At 35.9% G+C, this 27,538-nt stretch overlaps 1 protein-coding gene across 3 annotated transcripts in view; it reads right to left on the reverse strand.

Moving 5' to 3' along the window:
- Positions 1-359: 359 nt before the first annotated feature.
- NUP205 (nucleoporin 205) overlaps positions 360-27,538 on the reverse strand; it is a 51,893-nt gene continuing 24,714 nt past the window's right edge. For all 3 annotated transcript variants that reach the window (XM_087766157.1, XM_087766159.1, XM_087766158.1), the window contains exons 17-43: positions 26,995-27,132; positions 26,550-26,739; positions 25,354-25,474; positions 24,764-24,845; positions 24,197-24,361; positions 21,723-21,847; positions 20,670-20,784; positions 19,481-19,630; positions 18,312-18,386; positions 17,425-17,582; positions 16,387-16,467; positions 15,320-15,511; positions 13,409-13,679; positions 12,873-12,971; positions 11,509-11,657; positions 10,596-10,787; positions 10,265-10,386; positions 8,985-9,123; positions 8,618-8,744; positions 7,593-7,669; positions 5,917-6,045; positions 5,238-5,364; positions 4,313-4,479; positions 3,782-3,905; positions 2,767-2,895; positions 1,979-2,052; positions 360-718 (exon numbers count right to left, since the gene is read on the reverse strand). In XM_087766157.1, the coding sequence (XP_087622283.1) occupies positions 566-718; positions 1,979-2,052; positions 2,767-2,895; positions 3,782-3,905; positions 4,313-4,479; positions 5,238-5,364; positions 5,917-6,045; positions 7,593-7,669; positions 8,618-8,744; positions 8,985-9,123; positions 10,265-10,386; positions 10,596-10,787; positions 11,509-11,657; positions 12,873-12,971; positions 13,409-13,679; positions 15,320-15,511; positions 16,387-16,467; positions 17,425-17,582; positions 18,312-18,386; positions 19,481-19,630; positions 20,670-20,784; positions 21,723-21,847; positions 24,197-24,361; positions 24,764-24,845; positions 25,354-25,474; positions 26,550-26,739; positions 26,995-27,132 (3,671 nt within the window). In that variant the 3' untranslated portion in view covers positions 360-565. The remainder of the gene's footprint in view (positions 719-1,978; positions 2,053-2,766; positions 2,896-3,781; positions 3,906-4,312; positions 4,480-5,237; positions 5,365-5,916; positions 6,046-7,592; positions 7,670-8,617; positions 8,745-8,984; positions 9,124-10,264; positions 10,387-10,595; positions 10,788-11,508; positions 11,658-12,872; positions 12,972-13,408; positions 13,680-15,319; positions 15,512-16,386; positions 16,468-17,424; positions 17,583-18,311; positions 18,387-19,480; positions 19,631-20,669; positions 20,785-21,722; positions 21,848-24,196; positions 24,362-24,763; positions 24,846-25,353; positions 25,475-26,549; positions 26,740-26,994; positions 27,133-27,538) is intronic.

The raw sequence follows: 27,538 nt of genomic DNA on the forward strand, positions 1-27,538 counted from the left end.
CCCCATATTTATTTTTTACCTTATCTAGACTTGTCCAAAGAAAAGAAGCTTGTACATCTTTCAGCTGAAAAAAGGCAGGACAAGAGAGAGCAGAAACAAGGAGTTCACAGTGCAAAATGATCACCTTTCATACAGAATCTGCACCAAGGAGTGATTACGCTGTCTGCAAGTGCTGGCACTTGAAACCCATGTTTTCATTAAACCTGTGTGTGAAGCAAGAACAGCGTAAGCAGACACAGACCTTTTAGTTTTCTCTGAAAGCATCCATAAATGTAGTATCATCACAGTTGCAGAACTTCATTTCCTTTATGTCCTCCATTAGAATTCCCTCTTGCTTGAAATTTTACATTAATCATAACTCAGTTAAAAACAATCCTTTATTTTTTCTGTCAAGTTGGGAGCAGTAGGAAAGAATACACAAAAGTGATCCATAGGGATAAGAAAAAAAAAGTAACAAAATATTTTTGACATTATTTAGAAAATGTATGATCTATAAAATCCGACGATCCAGATGGCTTGCCCTAGTACATTGCTTCAACGGGCAAGCAACGTGTATCAGAGTCTTTTAGGTCCTTGATATCCTTAGGAGACCACGGATGCGTCTAACAAGAGCTTGAATAAAGGTGTATCGTGACCGAACCTTAGAATATAACCCTTCGATGTCCAGAAGCTTCTTCTGCAGAGATTCACCAAAGCTGTTTGTGGCTTCAATCTGAAGCTGAGAAAGAGAGATTTGTTGCAGTCATCAATACAGTATCTTCTTCTTCTGGAATGTTCAGCTTATTCATCATCAACTACCTGTCAACCCTTTCACTATGATTTATTCTCTAAACCACTTGCAAAAGCATGTGTTTTCTGACTCCCCTAGTAAGTACTACTTGTGTCTTTCCCTTACGTTTTTCTCTCTAAATTATATAATGAATAGCCTTTCTACAGAGTTTTTTGGGTGACTCAGAGCATTTACAGATTACCCAAATATTACCATCTTGCAACCTCTCCAAGTTTTAGGAATTAAATTCCTAAACAGTCTTATATAATTCAGCTTCTTCGGTTATAGTCATACAAACACTTGTTCCATACAAACACTTCTTCCGATTAAAATTTTCCTAGTCCTTTAAGGACTGCTTAGGAGTTAAGAGTCCTTCTGCATAGACAACATATTTTCATTAATACATATGTAAACAATCCCTGAAAAAAATAATTACATTCTAAGTATTTTAGCAAGGTGTTACTTTATATTTTACTTTCGAACAAATGAATTAAAAGACAGATGCCTCACCACAAAAACCACATAAAACTGTTCTTATAATTCTAGATCTTATAAAGGTATTCGAGACTGCACAGGTTTTTGAGCACAGTTATTTTCTGCACAAACAGCAGCAGAAATGTCAGTGGGATTTATTAATAAAAATGATATTTTTTTCTGCCACCTCTGCATCAAATTTACACAAACTATTAAATCACTGTGTAAGCAGAAATCACATCTGTGCTAGCATTCACATTTCATAGTCTCCTCAGTTTCTGTTACGCTTTTCAATCTCATTTCTCTACAGCCTAGCTGCAGCTGACCTGTAGTAAACAGTTATAGGATGACAGGAAGTTGGGAATCCTGCCCTCATATTGCGAGTCTTTCAAGGATAGCTGATGTTTTCAGAAAGCTATTATTGAAAAATACATACCGTTTGACTGGTTTACAAGAGGAAAAAGAATGATTAATTTTTTTTGTAAGTCTAGCTCATTTTTCATTTAACTTTTTATATTAAGACTTGAAAATATGTGTGCAGCAGCACCACTGCTACCTGCTTCATAATACTTTCCAAAAAAATTTTGCAACATTTCATTAATCCTAAATTAAGTTATATCCTCTTGGTGTTAGAACAGGTTGTTTAGAGGTGGGATAACTACAGTCAGACTGCTCTCAAGAGCTGTCTGGTAATCAAGCGCATTCTGTACTTTTCAGTAGACTGTCACATCTCACCTGTTCTATATCGTGCTGGCTCACTCGATTCAGTCCGCTACTGAAATCCAAGTTAGGCTCCGAACCAAAGGAATCTAGTGGTGGAAAATGAGATGTTAAAATTATGTTGGCTGCTCCACACGATCTTCTCCACATCAAGTTACAGAATCAGTTTAAAATGCAGTGTTCCAAACTGGTCAGTAAACTTGTGACTTGAAATGACACTAATTTTTTGACTTAAATGATTTAGAGAAAATATGTTAAGAAAGAGCCATAAATAATTTTGATCACACAACATGGCACCTTAAGCAAAAACCTCCTCCCCAGATCACTTCTACCTTTCTGACTTCCTTCCATTCCTAATTTTTTTTGTTTAAAAACCAAAATTCAACAAATTTAAAATCCTCTGGTGAATCAATGGTGCCTGTAATTCTAAAAATACTTTTTAAACCACCAATATTAATTTTAGCTCTTAATTTCATCTTAGATTATTATACTGAATTATTTTCCTGTAAATTGTTTTGAATCACTGATCTGATTATATTATTTGAACTTCACTTGGTTTGAACAACAGAAATACAGTTAATTTTACTTTCCTTTGGAGGTTGTGTAATAGTCAAAACCCAAAAGTCTATGACTCAACAATATTTGTGTTGCCAATTCTCCAGCACAAAATGGAAAGGTATGCCAAATCCAAACAAAATCTCTTTTATTAAATGTAAATGGCAAAATATTAATAGTAGCAAATCAGTTTTAAAGATAGCCATCAGAAGTTATTCAAAGGCACTTCGATGTTCGAGAAGTTTTACCTTGCAGCCTTCCTTTTTTAAATGACATCCTGGAGGACAGCAGCGGGTCTTGGGAGTCAGTGGGTGTGCAATGCAGTAGATAGTGTTCCAGATGACGCCAAAGAATGAAGAGACATGTTTCTATAATATCTGTAGACACGTCTAAGTGAAGGAGTCTAATTTTGTTGTCTTTAGATTGTACATTTACTATAGGAGCATATTTACACACTTTGAGGAAGCTGAAGATGTTAGCTCAACCATCTGTCACCTCCAGCAGAAGCTTCTCGCCCCCACTGCTATGGCCTGGTAATGGATCGCTCGCACTCTCCTTAACTGCTTCAGTGCAGTGCTGGCTAGGTGACTTCAGTGACTGCTACTCACCCTGAAGAGGCTTTAAACCAACACTCTGCACACCAGAGCAGAGTATGAGCGCTCATGTGATTTGTAATGATCGCTCAGTTGCAGAGACAGTGAATTAAAGCTGAGGTTATAAAGTTGGGGATGGCAGTAACATCTTAAGTTACCACAGTTAAGTCTGCAAGGGCACATCTTTCCCAAAGTAGGTTTCAGAGGAAAATTCTGATCTGCTGCAGACAAGTATTTTGTGCGTGACTAGTTATTTCCATAGAATTACTGGTGGTTTTGAGATTACGTTTATGGAAGGTTGACTGGAAACTCCAGTTGCTCTGATAGGCACCTCAAAATTATTTTTCAAAATATTTCTTCCACCACGTGTGAATGTTTAGTGGGTCTGGATACTGAATTGAAGAGCTGGGCTGTAATAACTCCTCCATTATAATGTTGCAGAACGTCCTAGCAGGGTCTCCATGATGGGAATTACTAACTTGAAAATATTTACGTTCTGACAATAGCAGAACAATACCCTCTTACTAATTTAATTTCCAGTATTTCAAATTTCCTTTTTGCAAAAAGTGTTGTTCAAAGTGGTCAGAAATCTAGATAAAAAGAACCTGTTCCTATTTCTCTGCTTTTCTGGAGCATCACCTTGACGGTCATTTCAGTTTTAGAAGGATACAAGAACAGAGAGAAAGCAGCTTTGCTCGGTTGTTTATTAGCTTCACCAGGCGTCGCCTTGCCAAAACATATTTTTGGGAAGTGGAGATTTTGTCAACCCCAGCTGGCATAACTGACTGACACAGCTGTGATAAGAAGAAGAAAAACCAAGATGACTGTAGCAAATCACAGAGCATCAAAAGAAATAAGCAAATAAAATTACTAATCAATATCTAGAACTTCCTTATCAGCTACTATTTCTTCAAAACTGTGCTCTCTATTTTGGATTTGCATAACCTTGCTGACCAAAAAATGGAGAAATAAAATGTATCCCCAAGCAACTATAATGAAAATCACAACTTTTACAAAGTTAAGCCCAATATTTTCCCCAAAGTTCTAGGTCACTCATTCTATGGGCGCCTTCGTCAACAGTAGAAAGAAGTATGCACAAGAACTGGAACTATTTACTTATCCAAGATGCTTTAGAGTCTCTGTTAGAGCTATGTCTAAGTTACAAAGACTACAGAGACTACAGAGTCAGAAGAACTATTACCTCTTTTATTTCATCTGGTGGGAGTTGCTCCACATTTTGCAGTTTGTTAACGCTCTGACGATGGCTATCATAGTAACTGAAGAAATCACTGGTGCTCTGTTTCAGCAGGTAGACGATAATGCCCAAGCCAGGCAAGTGCCAGTATGGCACCACTGGTGCTTGTGTATCTAGGAAAGATGATGAACAAGTTATAATAAATTTAAAAAAAAATAAAAAAGAACAAGAAATCAATAAGTTATGCTCTCTGTCAATAAAGTACTGAAAGACATGAAAGCACTGGCAAGTTTATATTTTATACTTCTGTGTAAGAAGTAAGAAAAATGGAAGTATAGGCAAATGTTCTGTGGCTGCAGTATTAGAAGGCAGTCGGCATAGTACAGTACTGAATGTAACACATGAAATGTAACTACATCAGAAGACTTACTATTTAAATATTTTAACCACTCAGCTGCATAATAGCACACTGTAAACTCTTGCCATGTGGCATAATGAAGAGTTCCAGTCAGCATCAAACACATTTTACATGTCATAAATGAGGTCCTAGTTTCACATAAGGTAATCCAGCACAGATGCTGAAAAAAAGAAATCCTCACCTTCCCTTGTCTTGTGCTATTTATTTACATACACATTTTTTTTACTGATACACGTGTTTCTGAGGCTGCGATAGGAAGTGAATTAAAAAGGATTTTTTGGTCACGTTTGTTTTAACTTGGATTAGTTTCCTGATTTGGGTTAGTGCAAGGCTGTGCAAGCATGTGTTCCAGAATTAGAAAATAGGGAGCTACGGTACTGGCATAAAGTGACTTAAAAGGGTATGTGAAATACACTTTAAGTGAAATAGACATACAGCCTATGGTTCATTATTTTCTACTAGCCCAAATGTCACATCATTCAGTCTCATAAAATAGCAAGCCAGAAATCTCACCCTGACGAGGCCCATCTCGGTTGGTTGATTCTGACAGGCTAGGAGTAAACAGACAAACAGCATGCTGAAAACTGGGGGCGCTTTGCAACATAAGTGACTCACAGTATTCCATCACGTTTGCACAGATCTGCCAAAAAAAAAAAAAATGACAGCATGTCAGTTACAATATCTACAGGCTTTGGAGCATTAAATTTTAAATGAATAAATGTCAATAAACAACATGTTTTGCTCCCTCTCTTCTCACCAGAATGTGATGATTCTCTTTTCTGACCAGTTACAGCCTCTCTTCTATTTCAAGGCTAGGACCTGCAACCTTGCCTCTTTCCCAAACCTGCTTGTTAAAATTTCTGGTCAATTTTAAGTCCCCTTTGGCTCTAACTTAGTGTTAGCCATTGCCCTCTACACCCAGCCTTCATTTTGAAAATTTCTGATCAATTTAAGGCTTCAAGGTTCACAGAGTTTGTACCCAAAACAATAATGGTTGCTAATGCAAATTTAAGTAACCAAATTTTCAAGGTTTACTTTAAATAGAAATAAAATGTGGGATCCTATACCTAACTAAAACCAGTGTAGAGCATTACCACTATCATATGAAAGTATGACAACTAAACAAATCTGCACAGCAGGTAAAATGTCACAATTTGAGACTGAAGGTTCTAGCAGCTTCTTGTGTGTTTACCTGTTGCATGGCCAACTCAATTTCATCTCTCTTGTTCACTCTGTCTCCCTCTGAGTTATCATCTTGCAGTTTAAACTGACGCAGTCTGTCTGAACCACCAAACCGACTTAGAAGTCCTAAGCACTGGCGCTGCCGTAAGAAATGAACATTTTAATTAGTATCTCAACAAATGAAGTCCATGATTCTTTTCACTTAAGCGATACATATCCCTTAAAACACAATAGCAAGAGAGCAATGCAGATAAAACTGTTAGCACTTTGTAAACGAAATTAAAATTTTTAAAACAGTGTTTTAACTCACCTTTAATTAATTTTAAAATTAATGGCACCCTAAAACAGTTCCTTGAGAAATGAATGCAATTCAAAAGTGCACAACTTTGTCTTATGCCTCTTCCAGACTATTACACTGACTAGCATCAATGACAGTTTAGGTTTATGCATTCCCAGTTAAAACACCTTTACCTATAGAGACAAACTAACAAAATCTGGATATGAAGATAATAAGCTCCATAGAAGTAGAGTGCAAAAACCAATTCAATAGTTTCATAAAAAGAAGTAACAATCAATATATTTTTTAGTTTACATGTGGCTGTTAAGATCACCAAAGTGCCTCAGACTGTAAGTCAGTTTTGTGTGGAACAGCAAAAAAAAGACATCAAAGATTAAAGATTTTTTGGTAATTACTTTTGGGGAAGAGTAAAACACTTAAATCTTTTCATTACTTGATGAAAATAACAGGACAAACTAGAGAGAAAAGTTACAATAACAGATGACTGATTCACAGAGTTTTGCTCAGAACAGCTCAGTTTTCAAATTAACTAATTAAAACTCCGTATAACAAACAAACAAAAAATCTTTCTGCTTTCCCATGGGAATTTCTTGCTGACATGATGCAGCAGAATACCAAGTACCCCAACATTACAGCAATTATTTACAGCTTGCTACTTTGCTTCAGGCTGGTCAGTCTAATAGTTACTATCAAAGTGTCCAGAGAACACAGCCTTCTCTTGCAACCAGAAGTATTTGATAGGGCAGCCCTTTCTACATAGTTTTCAATTAAATATTTCTTTATGAAAGTCCTTGCTCACATGAACCACAAAGCTTCAAAACCATTGCTGAATGCTGAGCTGTAAAGAGGTGTGCAATGATAGCTTTTGAGCAAGACTTACTCTATCTTGCCTTTCATTCTGGTTTTTAAGTCAGGGTTATTTTTAAAAGGGAAGGAAAGAAATAAAACATTAGCATGTTTGATACTTCAAATTGTTGAGCTGGAGACATGCTTGTGGCAAAAGTGGTAACAGAGTATTTCTGCATTACTTCACATGCTTTGGTGTTGACTTCAAATTCTTCTTCTCCTCCACATAAGGTGAATCCTAAGCCAGGGAGGGAAACAAGGTCCCTGATGCAACGTGCATGTTGCCAAATGTTATCTTTTCTACTTGGTTGGGGCGGGGGAAACCAACCCAAAAAAAACAAACCACCAAAACCACACACCACACAAACCACCACACGCACACAAACCACCACCCCCAAAAAAACCCAAACCACCACATATTCTTCTCAATGGTGGAAAACATCCCTTTCATAAGTGCTACTAGTCAGAGTACAAAACCAGGAAGAAACTCATCTACGTACACAATTCTAAAAGGACAAGTGTTAAATATACAACTTTATTACCTGAAATCGGCCTATATGTCCTTGTAGCTCCATCTGCGTCCCTTCATTAACATCCATGTCCAGCTCACTTAGCACTCCTGATAAAAGATACAGCCATTAAATAGTTTGTTTTGTTTTCAAAAGAAAACAGATTTATGCCATATATACATTTAAATACAAGCATTGATCAGAAAAATTTCAGCCAAACATACAAGTAATATTTTGTACATTGCTCAAGGAAAACATTCAGATATGAATGCAGCTACTAGGAGATGCACGAGAGCATGTAGCTTACTGTCATGCTAAGTAATTAAAAGGTGGGGCAGGGGAGAAGGGAAGTTAGCATGAAAATTGCAGCTGTTCAGTATGCTGTGAGCAAAGAAACATTTGGGCTCAACCTACAGCTCTGCACTCCCTTCTATTGTAGTCAATCACCTCTCCTGAACAACGAAAACCATTACATCAAAATAGAGAAGTTATTTTGAAATGGTAAGCAAGACTTCTAGCATGCAGAAGAAATCACTATACCCATCACAATAATTATTAGTCCTCTGCGAAGAAAAGTCACCAAAGACAAATGTCAGTATGCTAATCCACAGTGCTTCTCCCTGCAAGCTTTCGTTTTTAAATAAATAAAAACGGATAGGACATTAACAAAGAAACAGGTATACAAACAATTTTCTGTCTTTATTTCCTCAGTCAAAGAATTTGCTGAACGAAAATTCTTTTTGAAGACACCACGTGCACTTTGAACACTACTATTTGCAAGTCATCTCAAAGACAAAAAGTACTTACTGTCAGGTAGCATAATGAAAAGAAAATGGGAAGTCAAATGCGTATTGATAAGGGCACTATGTCCACTGCAAATCCACCATACTTACTTCAAGAACAATTATTTAACCTTTCTTTTTCCCAGACCTCTACGTATCAAGAAAATTCTGTACTGTAGTAGGTATTCCCTTATATGTCTTACTATTTCTTTATAGAGAACAAAGTCTGAGATTCATGCAGATGGGGCTAAGAGACTTCAAAACTGCAGTTCCTACCAGGCAAAGCTGCCTTGCTGATTATTCCTGTCAGGGAGGCCAGCTCCTGGAGAGATCCAACACTAACATCTTGACACCTCAGGATTGCCTGGATAGTATCTGAATGGGAAATTAGAAACTGCAAAACCTGTACCACAAGAAGAAAAGGGAAAATATGAATGACTCAAAATTTAGCAGTGAGCAGAGAGAAAGCAATGCTTTTACTTTTGAGGAATTTTAAAGTGATCTACCATACCAGTGAGGATGGGATTTTTAAAAAAAAAAAAAAAAAAAAAAAAAAAAAAAAAGCTTACTTTCAGAGCAAAAGGACACATAATTTCTTTGAATGAGCAGTAGCAGTGATACTCTAGCATCTTTTGGAACTTACCTGTCCTGCTGCTTGCAGGTGTTGTGCCATGCTGGATGTGAGGATCACTTGGCACAGTTGAAGAGCTGGAAGAAGAATCTGGCGATAACGTTCCACTGGAGCAGGAATGAAGACTGGGGGATCTCTCATTCCATACATTCTTAAGAGGTTTAAAAAAAAGAAAGAGAAAAAAAAAAAGAAAAAAGATAAATAGTGCAAGAAAAGTGAAGCTCACTTGCAAGGCAGAGCCTCAGCCTACAATCACTCTCAAAAACCTGCAGATATTCATATTTCAATAACAGGTCTGTACTTGAACTGAGTTTATATTGGAAAAGCATCAAATTTATGATACACAGCTGCTGCAATTTACCTAGAAAGCTGCTGCTAGACATTTTCTCCAAGCAGAGAAAATTACTTCTTTGTACTTTACTACATTAAATCAGATTACTTTGTTGTAGAAATATGACATCTGTTTTCTTTACTTATATATAAAACTAAATATTCTCAAATATTTTAGGAAGAGGTGTGCTTAATTCTAAAGCAACTGATAAATACAGTCCTCTACAAATGCCCTGTAGGTTTCCATACAATCTTACACATCTCATTGGCACTTTTAAACAGAGTACTTGTCTAAGTCTTAAATTTTTCCAAAGTGTTCAAACCCCCAGTGTGTCAATAAAAGCTGTAAATATAAAGCAAGGACAGCCAAGGTGATTTCCCCTAAATATGCAATTTCCTTCTCTGAGATCTTCTCTTGGTCATCTCACAATGACTAACAACATGGCAACACATCAAGAAACTTGTCAAGCAATACATAACTGTGAATTTTTTGTAATTGCTTTTTTTTTTTTAAACACACCATAAAATATTTCTGAAATAACATTTACTTCACTGCTCTCTCATTAGTGCTTTATCGGGGAGGACGAACTCTGCGCTTTTTGTTCACCAACTGCAAAGCCCCCAAAATAAATTTACAGTGTAGGCTGTTTTTCAAACATTACAGTCTAAATGATATAACAATAATAGGAATTGTCTAATTATTATTATCTTAAGGTATCAAACAAATAAGATTTTATATAGTCTAAGTAACTGGACATGCAAGTACAACTTCACACCCACTTATTTGGAATTTTTCTCTCAATAAAGGTAGTTTTAAACTGAACTGACAGATTAAAGAAACACACACACAAAAAGAACATATGCACAAATACTTACTCAAAAGACTTGTGGCTATAAAAAGACATCATATGCTTCCAAGACTATGTTACAGTTTCAAAATCAGCCAGGGAACCAACACTTACCCCTGATGATCTGTTTCGGGTCGCATGTCATACACTTGACATTGTGCCAGCCTCACGATCACTCCAGACCGCAACAGCTCTAATGCCCCTTGCTGACTTTTAGCTACTCTAGTGAGGAATGCCTACAGAAGAGTAGAGAAGGATAAGCATTGGAGATGCACAATAAGACATATTGTGACTATTTTCTCTCTTGATTTTAACATAATTTCAAATACTATTATTTTAGTAAAATATCTCTGAGTACAATCAATGTGAAGTATAGACAAACAACTTTTATTTAAAAAAAAAAAACAAATACCATACCACAAAATTGTTTCGGAAGTACTATTACCATTTTGGACTCATAGGTGTACAGCGCTTTAAGTAAAGGGGGCTGAGGTGTGAGCAAGCTCTGAAGAGTCAGATCATCATCTGCTAGGCTATCCACAAGCACCTTCAGGTAGCCACTATTGGCAAGATACAACAGCCACTGCTGCTGCTTGTCTACTGAAACAATACGATCAAGCAAAGCCAATGCCAGCATCTGAGATGGGGGAAGAAAAAACAAACAAAAAAATCAAAACAGAATTAAATCTATGAGATTTCTAACAAATGCCTAGAAATAAGAAATGCTAAACAGTTCCTTCTAACAGCTTCTTAAAAGCAGAATGCATTTCTGCACTACAATCGCAATCCTTTATGTGGAAAATATTTTAAGATTTCTTTAGCATAGTATGAGCCAATTACCTTTTCTCTATTATAATTTAACAAAATATTAGAGATAATTGTTGAATAACTATGCCAAGAATATTTTAATGAAGTATTCCTACAAGCACTATTGCTATTTAAAACTAGTTTGCATTCTGACTAGATTCCTGTCCACTGAAGTTACTATCAGAAAATATTTCTTCCTGAAGTCACTAAACCTTCCCAAAGTGGGAAAATAAGCTGGTACGTCTGTGATTTAAAAATAATAACAAATAAATGCCACAGCAGTTCATACCTACAATCTTTCGCAGCAGTGCTTGCTACCCTTATTTTTAAACAATAGGACACGTAGGTTTTTTGAGAAAAAAATTAATATGCATGTATGCTCCTACTTTCAACAGCTTGAAGGATGAGTGGGAGGACAGAGACATGAAAAAGATTAAGTATCTACAAAAAATATTCTAGTTCTGCGTCATGAAATTTCCCTTTTCTGCACAGTAGTAAAATGTTCTTTAAAACAAACCGAACAGCGATGGCAAAGGAATAGATTTATTTACCCGGCCTATCTCATGACCATCACAAGCATCACGACAGACCACCTCCATGAGAGCTGCCCCATAACTCTCAATAATTGCCATGTTTTCCCGTTGCAATTTACTAAACACATCTTCAGGAGCTGTCAGACGTTCCCACATCGTTTTTTTAGCTGTAAAAAGCAAGTAAAACAAAAAATGAAAAATGCAAAGATGGGCAGCTTAGCATTAGCTTAGCTGCAGTACAGCTGAGGCTACATCCTTCAGGGCATTCTCTATCTTGCAACAGAAATGCCCCAAACAATGGATGGGGTTTTTGACTGAAGTGCAGATGGTTTTGTACAAATCCATTCTTTCCTGAATATCACACATGGGCCAGCCAGCACAAAAAAAAAAAATGTATGCCTGTATACATACACCACCCTTGCAAACATATATTCTATGTTACACGTATTGAATCTTAGAATAATTTTAAGCAGACTATTGGGCCTAAGAACTTTCACTGGGATCAAAACACTTGGTTTTGAAGGGAAGTAAACAATGTGACTTAAGTAGGAAAGGGCTGAATCCAAGCTAGCAATAAACTACAAAGGGGTCATAACAAATTCAAAGGTATTTTTACTACTGTAGCTCAAAATGCTGATCAAGTAATAGCAGTAAGAGTCTGCATGCACAGGTACTAGCCCCAAGTTTGTTTTTCAATCCTTGTCCAAGCTCTAAGATGAAATAATGATTAGAAACACTGACAAATGCAGTATTTAAGCCATCAACAGAGAGAATGTGATATTCAACATAGGCTTTCTTGGTTAAGCAGCAACTCTGGGTGGCTTATTTTTTTTGCTTATTTTTTGGGGAGTAGGGGTGATGCTTTTTTGTTTGTTTTTCCCCTAGGGGTCTTCAGCTAAAGGAACAGAAATAATATTAAATAATATTTGTTTGTTGTGTTTTTGTTGGTGTTTTGTTTTTTGGGGTTTTTTTGTTTGTTTGTTCGTTTTTTAAATAGGATCACTGGTATAAGTGTACATACAGATGCAGAGGCAATACATTTCTACAGCTTTAACTATCCTCAAGTAGGTCCAAGTAATCTCCAATCCTTTGACAATTTTGTAGCTACAATGCATAGCTTTAAATGGACCCAAATAAAATATCTTATTTAGTGCTGGAGGTCAGAAATTTCATGTCCTCATCCAGGAACAATACATGTTGAATGCCTATGTAGTTATACAGGTCAGAATAGAAGAAGCTTTGCATCATTCAGCATAAGCAACTCATTTCAGAGGCTACATAATCTACCTATTCCCAGAAGACAACTCAGCATGCAGAAACTGTACTGTTCAGGGTTAAAAAACAATTTTTTTGCTCTTTTCCATAATACAATTGGACCATACCTGCTTCTAAAGTGTCTGGTTCATCTGGTCTCTGGGCAATCTGCAAATAATAAAGCAATGATCCATAAAGGTGCGTTCTCACTCTCTGGAAGCCACCACCTGTTCACAAGAAACATTCATAATTAAAACCAAGTAGATGTAAATTCTGTAACACCATCTTCCACTGGCACTTAATTTAACTTTCCTACAGCAATGCTGGCAGAAATAAATAAAACAAATAGATTTCTTAAGTCAGAGTTCTACTGTTCACATAAAAGTGTATTTGTGAGTAAATCCAGCGACTTTATGCTGCTCCAAAAAAGTGGCAATATTTACACATCTCTCTTCTGCTTGTTGTTCAGATTAAAAAAAAAAATAATATGCCTTTATTATTTTTTTTCTTGTTAGTAACATCACTTAGATCTATATTAATCATGTAAGATCCACCTAATCGACTGTAATGAAAATCCTCACTGTAGTAACAGGAAGCAGCTCAGTCCATCTTTCTGCTCTCAGCAGCTGGAATTCCCACACATGCACTGCAAAGGTCAACACACCTGTTTTCAAAATGAAATCCAGCAGCTTTTTTAAGATGATGTGGAGGGAGGAGTCACCAATGGAAGCAAAACCCATGGATATGCTCTCAGAGCCAGGTGATGAGGTAAAAGAACCATCCAGCATCAAGACATATTGTGACTGTCCCGCCATAGGGAGTGCAAGTGGCTGTTTCTGCTCAGTTTTCACAGACTGGCTCAGGTGGGCAGTCAGGGTGAACACAGCCCCTGCCACCACCGGCATCAGCTCCTGAGCTGCATCATCATCCAGGATCTTAATACAGAAGAAGAAGAAAAAAGAAAAAAAAATGAAGTAGAAAAGTGTCTGATTTCATGAGCTGTTAAAGCAATTAATTTAGCCTCTCACAGCTATTTCATTTATGTATGCATAAGGATTTCATTAACGTGGCACTATTTAAAACAAATCAAAATCAGTAGTGTCAGAAACTTCTTCAGAAAGATGAGCTGAACACATTTTAATTGAGAAGACCATTAGCTTTTTTTTTTATTTATTTACACAAATCACAGGCAGGATGATAATTAAATCTGGATGGGGAAAAGGGAAGGAACATACTGACATTTGAGTTGCTTTATTAGTAAGATATCTAAACCTAAGCTAGGGAAAGAACAACTGAAACCCTCTTGGCTTCACAGCTATAAGAAAACTATTTCCATTAAAAATGTGAAGATACAATTTAGAAAACTCAAAGGGGTAAGCATCAAAGAAGTGAGCATCAAAGGAGCACTTATGACAATGTGGAGAAACACTAACAAGAAGTTAGCATTTACTATTTTAGTTCACCATTTAAAAGGTAAACCTGGTATCTTTATCACTGACACTCAAGGAGCTTTCCTTTTAAGCAATATAGTTGTTTAATTCAAGAGATAAATTATTTTCAAAAGAAAATAACAATAATTGTTTTCTCAGATTAACAAAATCTTCACCAAAAATTAAGTATTACAGAAAATTAGAGTCTGAAATTTCTGCTCTGTAAAGATTTTAGGAAGGAAATCCTTAGCAAAGGCTTCCCTTGTTTTCCATTTTTTTAAATTTTGTTCACATAAAAAACAAAACCAGCACTCCACTAAACAATAGTTTTCAGGTAACTCCTACAGAAAATATAATGGAAACAACAAAAATCGAAAAAGTTACCTTTTGCTTGAAAAAAATATAACATTTTCATATATATTTCTCAAAACACAACTTGACTAATCAGGAGAGCTACAAACACCATAACTCTCACAATAAAGAAAAAAAAAATGCCCCAGCAGCCTAAACAATACAAGGATCCTTCATTAAATTTTGTCTTTGAGAATGGCTGGGACAGTAGTAACTGCCCAGTCTGTCTCAAAAATTACTACTATAATTCAGCAGTAAACCACCTAGACTTTGAACATTTTAAGACAAAGCAAACTCTCGGATTTCCAAAAGCCCTTCTAATTGTAAAATCTTTACCTTTTCTACTCTGAAGCTTCATTCAACCCTCTCATTTTTCAAAAGAAGCAGTGGTAGGATTTGCGGTGAGTCATTTAACACAGTAAATCAGCAACTGCAGTACTGTTTGCCTTCATCCCTTCCATGAGTTCTATGTTCCTCATCAAAATGGGCTGTTTCCTTTTCATACACCCTTTCCAGACTACTATCATACTGGATTATACTGAAGTGCGTTTAAATTTGTCAATATATAGTTCATAGTTGAACAGTGACTATGTAAGAATACAGAGTATCCCCTCTGTCCACAGTGCATTCAACTTCAGCATAGTAGCAATCAGAAAACTAAAAAGAATACTAAAAGCAGACACATTTTTTTTGGATTACAATCAAGAATGCTACCTGAAGAGTAGTTTCTCTTTCACATAAAAAGATAGAGCAACAAAGTTCAAGGAGAGGGTTGATTTCCAGTATAGCATTACCTTGTCATGCACATCCTGCAATAGATCGCGGATAATCAGTTGTCTGTCCTCAGCCTGTATGAGATCCTGGGGGCAGGCAGTGAGTATAATTTCCACCAGTTGTCTCCATGACTCTAAAGCATGCCTCTTAGCATGGAGGCACTGCAGCAGCTTGTTCCGCTCCACTACATACTGCAGGATAGTGTTGATCTCCTGAACACCCATGACAAAGAAATTGAGTTATAATATGCTAAAAGAAGTTAATGGCAAAGACAGATTTCAAGATGACAATTTTATCTATTAGTAATAGTCTTTGGAAAAAAAAGGGGTAAGTCTTCAGCTTATCAGAAACAAGCTGCTATTAATCATTTCAACAAGACAGGCCAATCCATTTCTGAGCTGCTTTTCACAGGCCCTTTCCATCATGAATGTCTCAAGCTCATAGTAAAAAAAAAAAAAAAAAAAAAAAAAGTTATTTAACCTGGGAAATTCTTTTCTAACACACACTTTAAAATTGAAACAAAAACAACTATGAAAAATCTATTTGTGCATTTTCTTCCCATTTTAGTCTCAGTCATTTCTCCTTCATCCTTCAACTTTCAAATCCATTTAGCCAATTTCAACTGAATTTAAAAGACAGCAGGAACCTCAGAAAATAATTAAGCTCCAAGTTCACTGAAACTATAGCTGTGTAGAAGAAAGGAGAAATAAATTGGCATCCCCTGTGAGAGAAAGGCAAGATGAACTTGGCTGCTACACACTGTACTTGTCAACAGCCCATCTTGACATCAGTATGTACTGCCTTCGGTACAGTGGGGTGGGAGCTGCAATTGTTATCAGTAATGGGGAGGGAAAAGGTTCAAGAAAAAAGAGAACAGACTCCAGGTCTGCTGTTTAGAGAACAGTACACTAAGTAGTAGTTTATCTTACCAAATATTAATATCTTTTTTTTTTTTTTTCCTTCAGGAATTACTAACTCAAAGTTAGGACTCAAATCCACAAGCTTTCATAGTAAAGCTTACTGCTTGACAGTATATGAAATCCACCAAGAGCAACAACAAACAGTAGTTTACTTTTTCTATACTTACCTCCATAAGTAAAGGTCTCTGGCCTATTGCTGCCATTCCTTGAAGGGCATTGACTTCTGCAACCAGAACTCTGTGAAGGTACTGAAATTAAAAAGTTAAAAAAAAAAACTTTAATGACAAGGAAGATGTGTTTGTCCCTCCTGAATGTATTTAGGAGATGGCTACATAACGACAGATGTAACTGAAGGACTGAGATTCAAATAAGTTTTACTCATTTTTTAGGTTTCTCCCGTACTTCATTCTCTAACTGCAGTACTTTTAGCTGTCTAGTCTCTCTTCCTGCTCACTGCACTTCACATTTTTGCACTCACTCAGTTTCTTCTGGTCCCAAGTTGTTCTGTCCTTTCATGAGCTTTTCTAATACATCACACTCTCTTTCCTCTTCAACCTCCACTATAGTCCTCTTGCACAGAAGGAAGGGTTTGTTTTCTCTCAAGTCTAAAATACATTTTACGATATCAAATAGCTGGTTCCTAATATGGAATAATTGCATTCCTATCACCATCAACAAGATCACTTTTATGTTACGTTCTGCTCCTGCTCTGTCCCTTGTGTCTCAGATCACAAATTTTTCAGGACTATTTATCATACACTTGTCAAGTACTCATCACAATGTGACACCATCTTAACTAAAGAACTACTGCAGTACACAACTATGTTGTATACATAATTGTGTACACCTATGTAATACTACATATTTGTGTATTAGAGACCAATGAAACACATAAGGTAGATGTCATATCTACAATATCAATTGGGTGTTCCAAGATGGGAAAAACATTAAGATAGAAAATATTTCCTGAAAAGTGTCTTAAACTGATGCATCTGTCTACTGCAAATGAGAAATCAGTGTGCAATGCAGAAGAAAAAATAAACTAATCCAAATAGTTTGCATAAATTATGCGCATATCTGAAACAGCTATACTTCTTATGTGAAAACAAGTTTCAAAGTATTATTAATACACTGATCATTTTTTTATTATTATTATCGAGATATGAAATAGCACATGCAACTTGAGAACATAGACCACTGCGCACCTTGACGTTGCAGACCACTTGTCCACGTGCATTCTTGTGCTCACAATTAGCAATGACTTGCTCAATCTGAACCCGGTCAAAAAAATCCAGTTGCAAAGGCTCTGGAATGTCCTGACTGAAGTCAATTGAATCCAAGATATTTAAGATCTTCCTGCGTACTGGAAACGTAAATCAATTCAAACAGTATCCAGAAATATCAAGGGGAAAATAAAAAAATTGACAATAGGAGCCTAATTTACCTTTGTAAATCCAAATCTTAATGTGTAAAGTTTTAAAAGAGAACATTAAATCTTCAAAAAGTGCTATCAATCTATATAAGGGTCTTAAAAACATTTACTAGACCCTTAAATTCTTAATTTGTGTTATGCTGTATTGTTCTCCAGTTGTGTACGCATGTAATCCAATATTTACAAATACAAGATTCTCTTTTTTTTCTCCTAAATAAAAGCAGGCTGGTTTTCAATGAGAACTATGCAGTCTTTTGTTGAGACTTAGAAACATTGTAAGGAATCTGAAGTTACTTACTTGGGTTTTATATTCTTTGCCATGAAAATACAAATATGTTCAGCCTTAGCAACAGTCTCACTGTTTTTACTGTTAGCAGTAAATTTATAGACTGCCACCGTCCAGTTCTGCCCTTCCATAGATAACGTAAATACAGACTCCTCTAACTTCCTTTCCAGTCCAGTATTTTCCATTCACTCCAACCATCTACGTCAAGGTTCTAAATTTATTTTTTTTTCCCCACGCTAAATAAAATTGTTCCACGCACTGCTGCTGTTTAGAAAGTCTTTTTCTTTTTCAAAGTGTCCTTTCTAGAGGCGGCCCTCCCCTCATGCAGGATCAGAAAAACTTTACCAAGAAATAATCAACAGCATAATGCTTACCTTTGGAAGCAGTGTCAAAGTGGAGAAACCCACTGACTGATCGACTTTCATCTTCCATCCCTCCTTCACCATCAGCTGAAGGTAATGAAACACAATAAATAAATAAATAAATAAATAAATAAATAAATAAATAAATAAATAAATAAATATCTTGAAGTGTAAAATATCACCTACTTCATTAATACTGAAAGAGAAAGACAGAGAGAGCACACATTGACAAACTTTTCATGTGAAAGTCTTCTAATACAAATACAGCCTTAATTGTTAATAAAATGAAAACAATACTTATTTCACAGAAGCTAGCCAATTATCAAATACAGATTAGACAGTACTAGCAATGCCTAAAAAGACACCCCACCCTCCAATACGAATAATGCTGTTGGATGAACACTGTGAAATGAGTAGGGTATCTGGACACAGTTTCCCATACTCAGATCTCCACAAGGATGAGGAGACAGCGTTCAGACCTATAAGAGTGAGGGAAAACACCATACTGCTGCAGCCCGTTATGGTATCTCCCAGTTATTCTGTTTATTTTCTTGACATAAATAGTTTTATTGCCACTTGTTTCTATTTCTCTTGATTCACTTCTACTCTGTTCTGAAACTCTGAAATCTTGCCTTTTTATTTAACGTTGCATTTTACATCACATTGGGATGAAATATTATTTTTTGATGTTATAATGTCAAAAGCCAAACTGATCTGTAGCTACTATCTTCTGTGAGAGAGGGTTGGAAATGTGTGACAGACAGAGATAAGTTAAGACCAAGAAAACTTTGTCTAAAACTGTTTACCAAGGAAGACCCTCCACCTTCTCTACACATTAACAACTCTGGATAGCATCCCGAAATAAATTATTTTATAATTTTAAGTATTTTTTTTATATTCCCCTCTCCTACCCCATAAACTATGTTTATTTTTGTATCAGTTTATACACTGAGATGTTTCAAAAATGAAACACAAAGCAGCAATGAATAAAAAGATGCTTTAATTTCTTTCACTTTGGAGACTACAACCACCATCATCTTTCTTCCCATCTCTCTAGTGGCAATTTCAGACATAATATCACAAATGAACTGTCACAAGCTTATGGAGAAAAGAATTCAAGTAAAGTCTCTCATACTTCCATTTATTCAAGCTTATTTACCCTCACAATAAATTCCTCTTACCCAAGTATGGTTTCACAGGCATGTCATCAAGCAGCAGATGCAGCAGTCTCTGTGTGTGGGAACGTTGGCGGTTCAGCGATGTCACTCGCATTTCTATAGCTGCAGTCTTCATCAGCCAAGACATTTGGTTCAGTGTTGAAATCTCATGTTCTGGGCAGGGATAAGGAAAAAATTGCAAAATTGAACATAAATAATATTACTTACTCCAAGGAAAGCATTTTTCATTTGAGAAAGCTTTTAGAGGATGTCATTACTTATTATCTGCTCACCATTTGTTTACGAGACAAAAGGACTGAGAGATCTGACAAAAGCCATTAAACAAACATGTGGTTATTGTGAAAACAAATCATACACATACATGCAGTTAAGAGTATACATATATACAAAAAAAATCTCTATATAACCTGTAATAACAGTCATTGTGGAGAATGCCGTGCTTCATGAGCAAATAGGGTCAGTTATAATCTCAGTGAAAATAATCAGATATTTACCCAAAATAAACTATAACTTTAATCAAAGTTGATAAGGCTTGAACATGGGTCTCCAATAATCTTCATATTCTATATTCATCTTAATTTAGATTCTTAAGTTATATAAGAATCATCTGAAGTGCTTTAGCCATGCTGGATATATGTATTGAAATGTTAAGTTTCCTATCATTTAACAAAGGACTAGTGGTCAAGCATCTGAAAGCGAATAAGTACATTTATTCAGTTTAAGACACCTGAGAAATGTTGGCCTGAAACATTTCAAACATATCTATTAACTTTAAAATTAACGCCATCAGCAAATAAAAGTTCTTTATTCAAAGGAAGGGAAGATACAGGTGGTTACAACCACCTGCCTTCTATTCCCTCAGTTTTTTGCAGCATTCTTACTTTTCAAAAATATGGGGTTTTTTCTGTAGCATCATCTAACAAAACTACAATGATAATTGAAATGTAGATTAGGATTTGCTTCTGGAGGCTTGGTGCATTCCAAAACTAACATTCTTTTACAAAAGTTCAGCATTAATAATCTGAACTTCCTAAATAGGCAGAGTTCAATCTTCGCAGAATGAAAAGGTTAGCACAGGCAGTAACTAATTCAGTTTAATAATGCTACCTATGCTTCTTTCTATGATTCCTAGGGAGTCAAAAGATGCATTGAATTTTAAGCATGCACAATCTTACCTTAGCATAAAAATTACCTTTGATAGAAAAGGGCAAATACTGCAGCTGGGTGAATAAGAAATCCTGACTGGTTCTCAGATATCTCATAGTTGGACCTGATGTGTCAGAGCATGCACACAACTGATAGATCACCTGACAATCAAAAACAGTAGATACCCATTTATGGAATTTATTTTAAAAACAAACCAACCACCAAATCAAAAGATGCATAACACTGTTTTACTGTAAATACGGGTAATATTGAGCAGTAAGTTTTCCATCAGCTTACTCCAAAGCTGAACATATTATTTATAACAAACATTGAATTATGACATTAAAGTACTACCAGCATGTGGATGATTCCAATGGCTATTTGCCCACAACATGACACTATACAAGCCTTTCTGTTTGTTCAGCTCACTTAAAAATCAGTGTCTTTCAGTCTCCAGGTTCACCAAGACAGGAAATGTAATCTTTTTCTTTTTCCTCCTTCACAGTATGGCCTCTTTCACTTTTAAGAATGTTTAAAATCCTTCCTAAATTCCACAGATTTTCAACGTGATACAGGTGTATAATCATATGATTATATGATTTAAGGCCAAACATCAGCTACCTTGCACATACATCTCATTCAGCTGTCTTCCCCATCTCACCCTCTCAGACACACATACATCCATTCTGTCACTGCTACTGAATAAAGAGAATTTTATTGGCTTATTTGGGATTATTTGTTATCTTACTTGCTGGCAAACTGCAGTTCCAAAATTTAAAAAAAAAAAAATTGGCATATGGTCACAACAGATTCAAAGGTTCACTGAAAATATTTAGAACATTAGTTTTATAAGTATATCCCAATTCCAAGTTCTAACATGAGTGCAGATTCTTTATCTTCTGTGTTGCTACAAGATAATACTTTTTCACACAGAAAAGGATAGAATAGAAAGAGTTCAAAGTATATAAAAACCTGACATGCATTTTAAAAATGAAACTATTATCAAAATCATAGACCATCTGTGTTCACCAACCAAAAAGTAGCTAATTTTATTTAGAGCCTACTTTCAGTATATGCCAACAGAAAATATGCCGAATACCTGGTAACAGAGTTCTGCAAGATGAGGAGATTCCCGAACTGCTGTAGGTCCATTCCTTGTTTCGGTACCCTTCTCTAGTATGTTCAAAATAGCATGAAGGCAAGTCCGTGGGCAACCCAAGACACCTTAATATACAAAAATAATTTCTTAACATTCTTGGTCTTACTTGCCTCCATAGCAAATACAGGTTAGTACACAGAATTATGAAAACTAAATTGTTCAGATACCTTGTGCTGCACTATACTGCTCCACAGAGCTGCAGCAAAAATATCTGGCAAAGTTTTTTCTCCGTTAATTAAAATAAAAGAAGGAACGGTGTTTCAGCAAAAATCTAACAAAAACATTTATAGTTACTCTGTGGCTTTTGAGATGCTGGTGAAAGAGGATAAATTATGTAATCAAAGCTTATTTAAGAACTTTCTCTTCAGTTCTATTAAAAAGAGATTCAATTAATTCTTTAATATTCTGCATGAACCAAATGAAAATTTCAATTCTTGCTCTTAAACTTTATCTGAATACTCATTTGACAATTTCAAAGAGCTTTAAATTCCTGTCTTTATTTTACAATTACAGCCATTTTATGACTAATGCTTCTAAAGGTACCTGACACTGCAATCAGGGGAAGGGGGAGTAGATTTTAATACTGAAGTCAAACTCATGTCTTTTTGCATTCTTCCTTTAGCCAATCAATTCTTTAACCAAGCCAGAAAGATGTCCTGAAGCAGCAAAGGCATCAATAACTGCAGTTCTTACAGAGGAAATCATCTTCTCTGTTTGGACATGTATAATTTATGCTTTAGTAGGAAAGCATTATCTCAAGGCAAATGGCTTATGGTCATTATTTCTTCACATTATTAATGGGATAATTCAAAGAGCTGTGCAAGGCGCTCTCATGGTTTTGAGACAAAGTCCCCTATCACTGACCTGACGTATGATAGCCTGTAGAATTGTGTGGGTGCAGATCAGTTACCTGTATTGTGTAACTATGGAATTTCAAAATATCCAAAACATGGCCTGCAATTGTAAGCTACTTTGCAGATGGAAAAAATAGGTTGGCATCTTTTTTTCATCTTTCTGATAAATCACATAACTTTAAGACTGTTTTTTTTTTTTCCCAAATAAAATTCAGGACCTATCTACCTTTCATTTAGAACTATGAAGGAGTCAAAACTGCTGGGCCACAGTGTCCAATACAAACCTAAAGATAATGAGAAATATTTTTCTCTAAATAACTAAAATCAAATGTTTGTTCAAACATGTTCATATAAAACATCCTTTAAAACAGCTGAGAAAGAATCTCATACTTCAGATTGGAAGGGACTCCAGGATGTCTCAACTCCAAACTACTGCTCAGTTATGATATCAGACCAGATTGTTCATGGCTTTATACAGCTGGGTCCTGAAAATTTCCAAGCATGAAGACTGCATGAGCTCTCTGGCCAACCCACTCCACTGCTTTACTGTCTTCAGGGTGAACAAGTTTCTCCTATATCCAGTTCGGAGCCTCTCTTGTTGCAATTTATGCCCACTGCCTCTCATCCTCCTGCCACACACCTCTGAAGAGCCTGGCTTTATCCTCTCATTAACCTCTTTGTAGGTATTCAAAGACTGCTATTAGGTCCCCCCCAAAGCCTTCTTTTCTCCAGACTGAAGAAGTCCCATTCCCTCAGCTTCTCCTCATAGGCTGAGTGCTCCAGCCCCCTGACCATCTCTGCTGAAGTTGCTCAAGTTTATCAATGTCTGTCTTGTACTGAATAGAAGTTAAAAGCTGAAGAGGCAAAAAAGACACATACTAACACACTATTTTTCTCACCAATTCAAGAAACATTAGAAATGTCACTCCTGTGGCTTTATAATTTATATTCTCATATATATATATATTCATACATATTAATATATAAATATACATTATGAGTATATAAATATATTAATACACCTAGCAGTACAATGAAAACCCACATATTCTAAAAGGTTTTCTTCTACAACATTAAACAACAAAACTGGTTTTCTTCCCTGTAATTAATTTTAAACAGGAGTTTGAGGAGGGACAGGATAGTAGTCAAGTAGTATAACTAATTCAAAGTGACAATCTGCTTTGTAGATTCCCATGCTGTCATATGTAGGTACTTTTTGGATCATCAAATCAATTTCTTTGTACTGTGGACACAACCACACTGCATAAAATAGTTAATAAATTCATGTTTCATGTCTAAATTATCATTTTCCCTCACAACTCTAATTTCAAGTCTGTGCCAATATCCAACTTAAACAAACGATCAAATCCTGAAGCTGTTTAAATGCTGCATTTGGGTATCAACGTATCTTTTAAATTAGCTTTTCAGGATTAGAACAAGGCCTGTTGTCTTATTCTTAACATTAAGAGGAACTGCCTCTCCCCATGAATTTACCAACAAATATTCTCAGTGTTGGTAACAGAACTGATAAAATACCAGATCAGCTTTTCCTCTTCATACCTGGATCTTGCAGATTTGTGGTGCTAACAGGTTTCTTTAGTTCATATCCCAGGAGATACAGAGCAAGGCTGGGAGGACTACACTCAAGAGAGGTGATAAGGAGATTCAGAATATGTATCCTTGTTTCATGATGGATTCGTGCCCGCTTCTTTTCAGGCTCCAGCTCTTGATTACAAAAAAAAAAGATGAGGTGAATAATGAAGCGAAGAAATCCATTTAACAGAATAATCCTCACAGCCTCCAAGTTAAATACAAGAAAGCTAAGGCATCAACTTAATAGAAGACCAAAATTTCAAATTACTATTATTACAGCTCTATATAATACATCCACAGCAATGTCAAATACTTGTCTTCTGAAAACAGACTCAGTTTGTAGTTGGCTCATCATACTGTGGACATATCTTAACAGACATTGGTGCTTTTCATTCTATTAAAGGTCCAGTTCTACAGAAAACAACACAAGAAAAGGGTTTTCTGACTTAAAAGCACTTTTTTCACCTCTTTCATTAATTTCATTCTATGCAAAAGACAACAGTGTAAACCATTTTTAAGAAGCCTTCTACATACCCTCATCTGGATTAATTAATTCTTCTGCATCTTCATTGTCCAAACATTCCACAAACCCAGCCATCAGCTTCTGGCTAATACTCTGTATTGAACAATGGAAGGATGGAAATTAAGAGGATTTTAAGAGTATTAAAAACAATACCTTTCATAATTCCCTCCATATAAGTTGAAAGAAGTTCTAGACAAAAATTATATACCCTAGTTAATAAGCAGAAGTTAAGAGTCATAGCTGTTCTAAGCACAGGTTAGCAATTAGCCACTGAACAGAAAAAAAAAAAAATCTACTGTTGTTACATATGCTAAATTATCCTCACAGGTTGAAGACAATAAAGGCAAGAAAAAGTCTCAGTATCTCAAAGAATATTGTCCTTTTCCTTCTTGCAAACATTCATGATTTTGTTTTTTTCAATTAACGAAGTAGTTGCTTTTCACAATGCCACAGTAAAAGACTTTTTAGAGGCAGGTAGATATAAGACAAAATATAGTTTTAATGTACTTGATCTAGAAACCTATCCTTTAAAGTAACATTACGGAGCACCAGTATTTCTCCACCAGTTTGTCTTTGCAGATCCCAAGAAACTGGCGCTTACCTGATCATGTGTGAAATCACCAACTAGCTTTATCTGGATGTTGGAATTATAAGAAATACAGCACAAAATCTTGGCACTTTCGAAAGCCAGTTCAGGATTGCTGTTTCCGTGATAAAGATACCTTCAAAAATACAAGATTATTGTAATGAAATTGTTGAGAGTTTTACTATTTCAACATGGTAATGCACAGATGAGAAATTAAACAACATTTAGAACTAAAGTATTTACAAATCAAACTACATGAGAAAATATTAAAGCTACAAACAAAACTTCACTCTACATGAAGCACTTAACACTCATCCATCAAAAGGAGGGTAGTAGGCTGAGTAGGGATAATAATCTCTCCTGGAATTTTTACCATTCTTTTTATCCAAAATCTACCCCAAACACTGCAGGATAAGTTAAAACCACTGGTCACAAGCTCACACAAAAAACATGGAGAAAATACCTTCAGATCATGCAGAAATGAGCATCACTGAAGACCAAAACTAGCTAAAATCAACTACTACATCTACCCAAAATAGGTGAGATAAAAAATTAAAAGCATCTTAAAAGGCATGCTTTTTTAAACTATTTGTCGACTATTGTTATGCAAAAAAGTAATATAAACGAAAGAAAAAATACATATATAGAAAGAGTTCAATTTTTTAGTGCATTCCATGTCAGAATATCACTGCTTTTTTATGCACTCATTTCTACTATTCATCAATGTTTTTGCCTGTAAAGTTGTTATAAAATCAAACAGCAACAGAAGGTGTCAGTGGGAAGTGGAAATCCTGAAGTTTCACATTTGAAACAGAGTTTCAGATTACTAGCCTGATACTTTTAATACAGTAACTAATGGGCAATACTGTGAAACACTGAAGTGACCAATAGCAACCACATGAAGCTTTACTCTCCCACTCTGTAACAATCAAAGTCTGGGGCAAACTGAAAATTATATGCAAGGGAATCACTGCACATAAAGCAACCAGGAAGAAATCATGAGGGGAAAAAAATTCAGAAAGAAAAACTCTAAATGCAGATCCCAAGCTTGCACAGATCATACCACCTGTGAAGACACCTCCCCCCACCAAAAAAAAGTCAGACATGCTCTGTGCAAAGAGAAGCATTGGCTAGTAAAACTAATGAAAGGACCAGGATCCAAACACTTCTGTGCCTCCAAAACTCCTCCCTTCTCAGTACTTTGCACATACCTAGCAATATTCACCACGTGATCTGCCTTTTTAGTGCGAGGATTGATTCCTTGAAGCAGCTGCTCCAGTGGTGTGACAATAAGGGAAAGGTGGCTCTCCCGCAACAGATCCATGAAAAGATTCTCTTTCTGTAAGGTTAAGTTTAGAAGTGCAAGGCAATACTGTACAGCTTTCTCTAAATGCTTCTTCCCTGCAGTGCACAAACAACAAAGAACCATAAGAAAAACAAAGGAGCAGTTAAATAGACTACATTCATAAACCACATTCATCAAGCCTTACACCAAGAAAGAACTTGTCAGTTGTTCACTACTAGGAAAATTCTCCCCAAAACACAATTTTTATATGCAAGAGAAACAACATCAAGTTGAAGATATGCAACGTCAGCTTTAAATCCAACTTCGTATGCATTTCAACTTCACATGAAAAATAAATTCTAGGCACATACCAGGAAACGGAGCATAAGTATCAAGCTGCTTAACCCCTTCTTCTAGCAAACTAAGGGACAGCTCCAGCATTGGGGACTCATTCAATAGATGATACATCAAATTGAATCCAGGTGGTTTATATGCTATTATTTCTTCTCCTAAAGAGAGGAGCGGAAAAAAAATTAACATCTAATAGAAAAGACTTCCATTACTCAAGCTAGCCTGAGCTACAAAAGATAACAGTCCCCGTTGTTGTTAGCAACATCTACATAGATGAAAGATACTGCATACAAAGTCTTCACAGGTTTTCTTTACACATGAGCCATTTAGGTAATTTAAAAAGTTTGGGAAGAGTAGCAGTGGTAATTACTGTTATTTTTGAATATCTAATAGCACGATTTCAACTTTAACCAGTTAGACTTTCCCTAACCAGATCTGACCTTGGATTCAAATCAATGCTAGGACTTTATACCACATTGGAGCTACATTAAATGGTTTTGCAAGACTGAAACATAACTGGAAAAAGTTTACATCCCCCCAAACCTGCATGAGACCCTGGATGAG

The sequence above is a fragment of the Nipponia nippon genome, unplaced genomic scaffold, assembly GCF_047370975.1.
Source record: "Nipponia nippon isolate SJK-2023a ecotype South Korea unplaced genomic scaffold, ASM4737097v1 scaffold_3, whole genome shotgun sequence".
Taxonomy (NCBI): Eukaryota; Metazoa; Chordata; class Aves; order Pelecaniformes; family Threskiornithidae; genus Nipponia; species Nipponia nippon.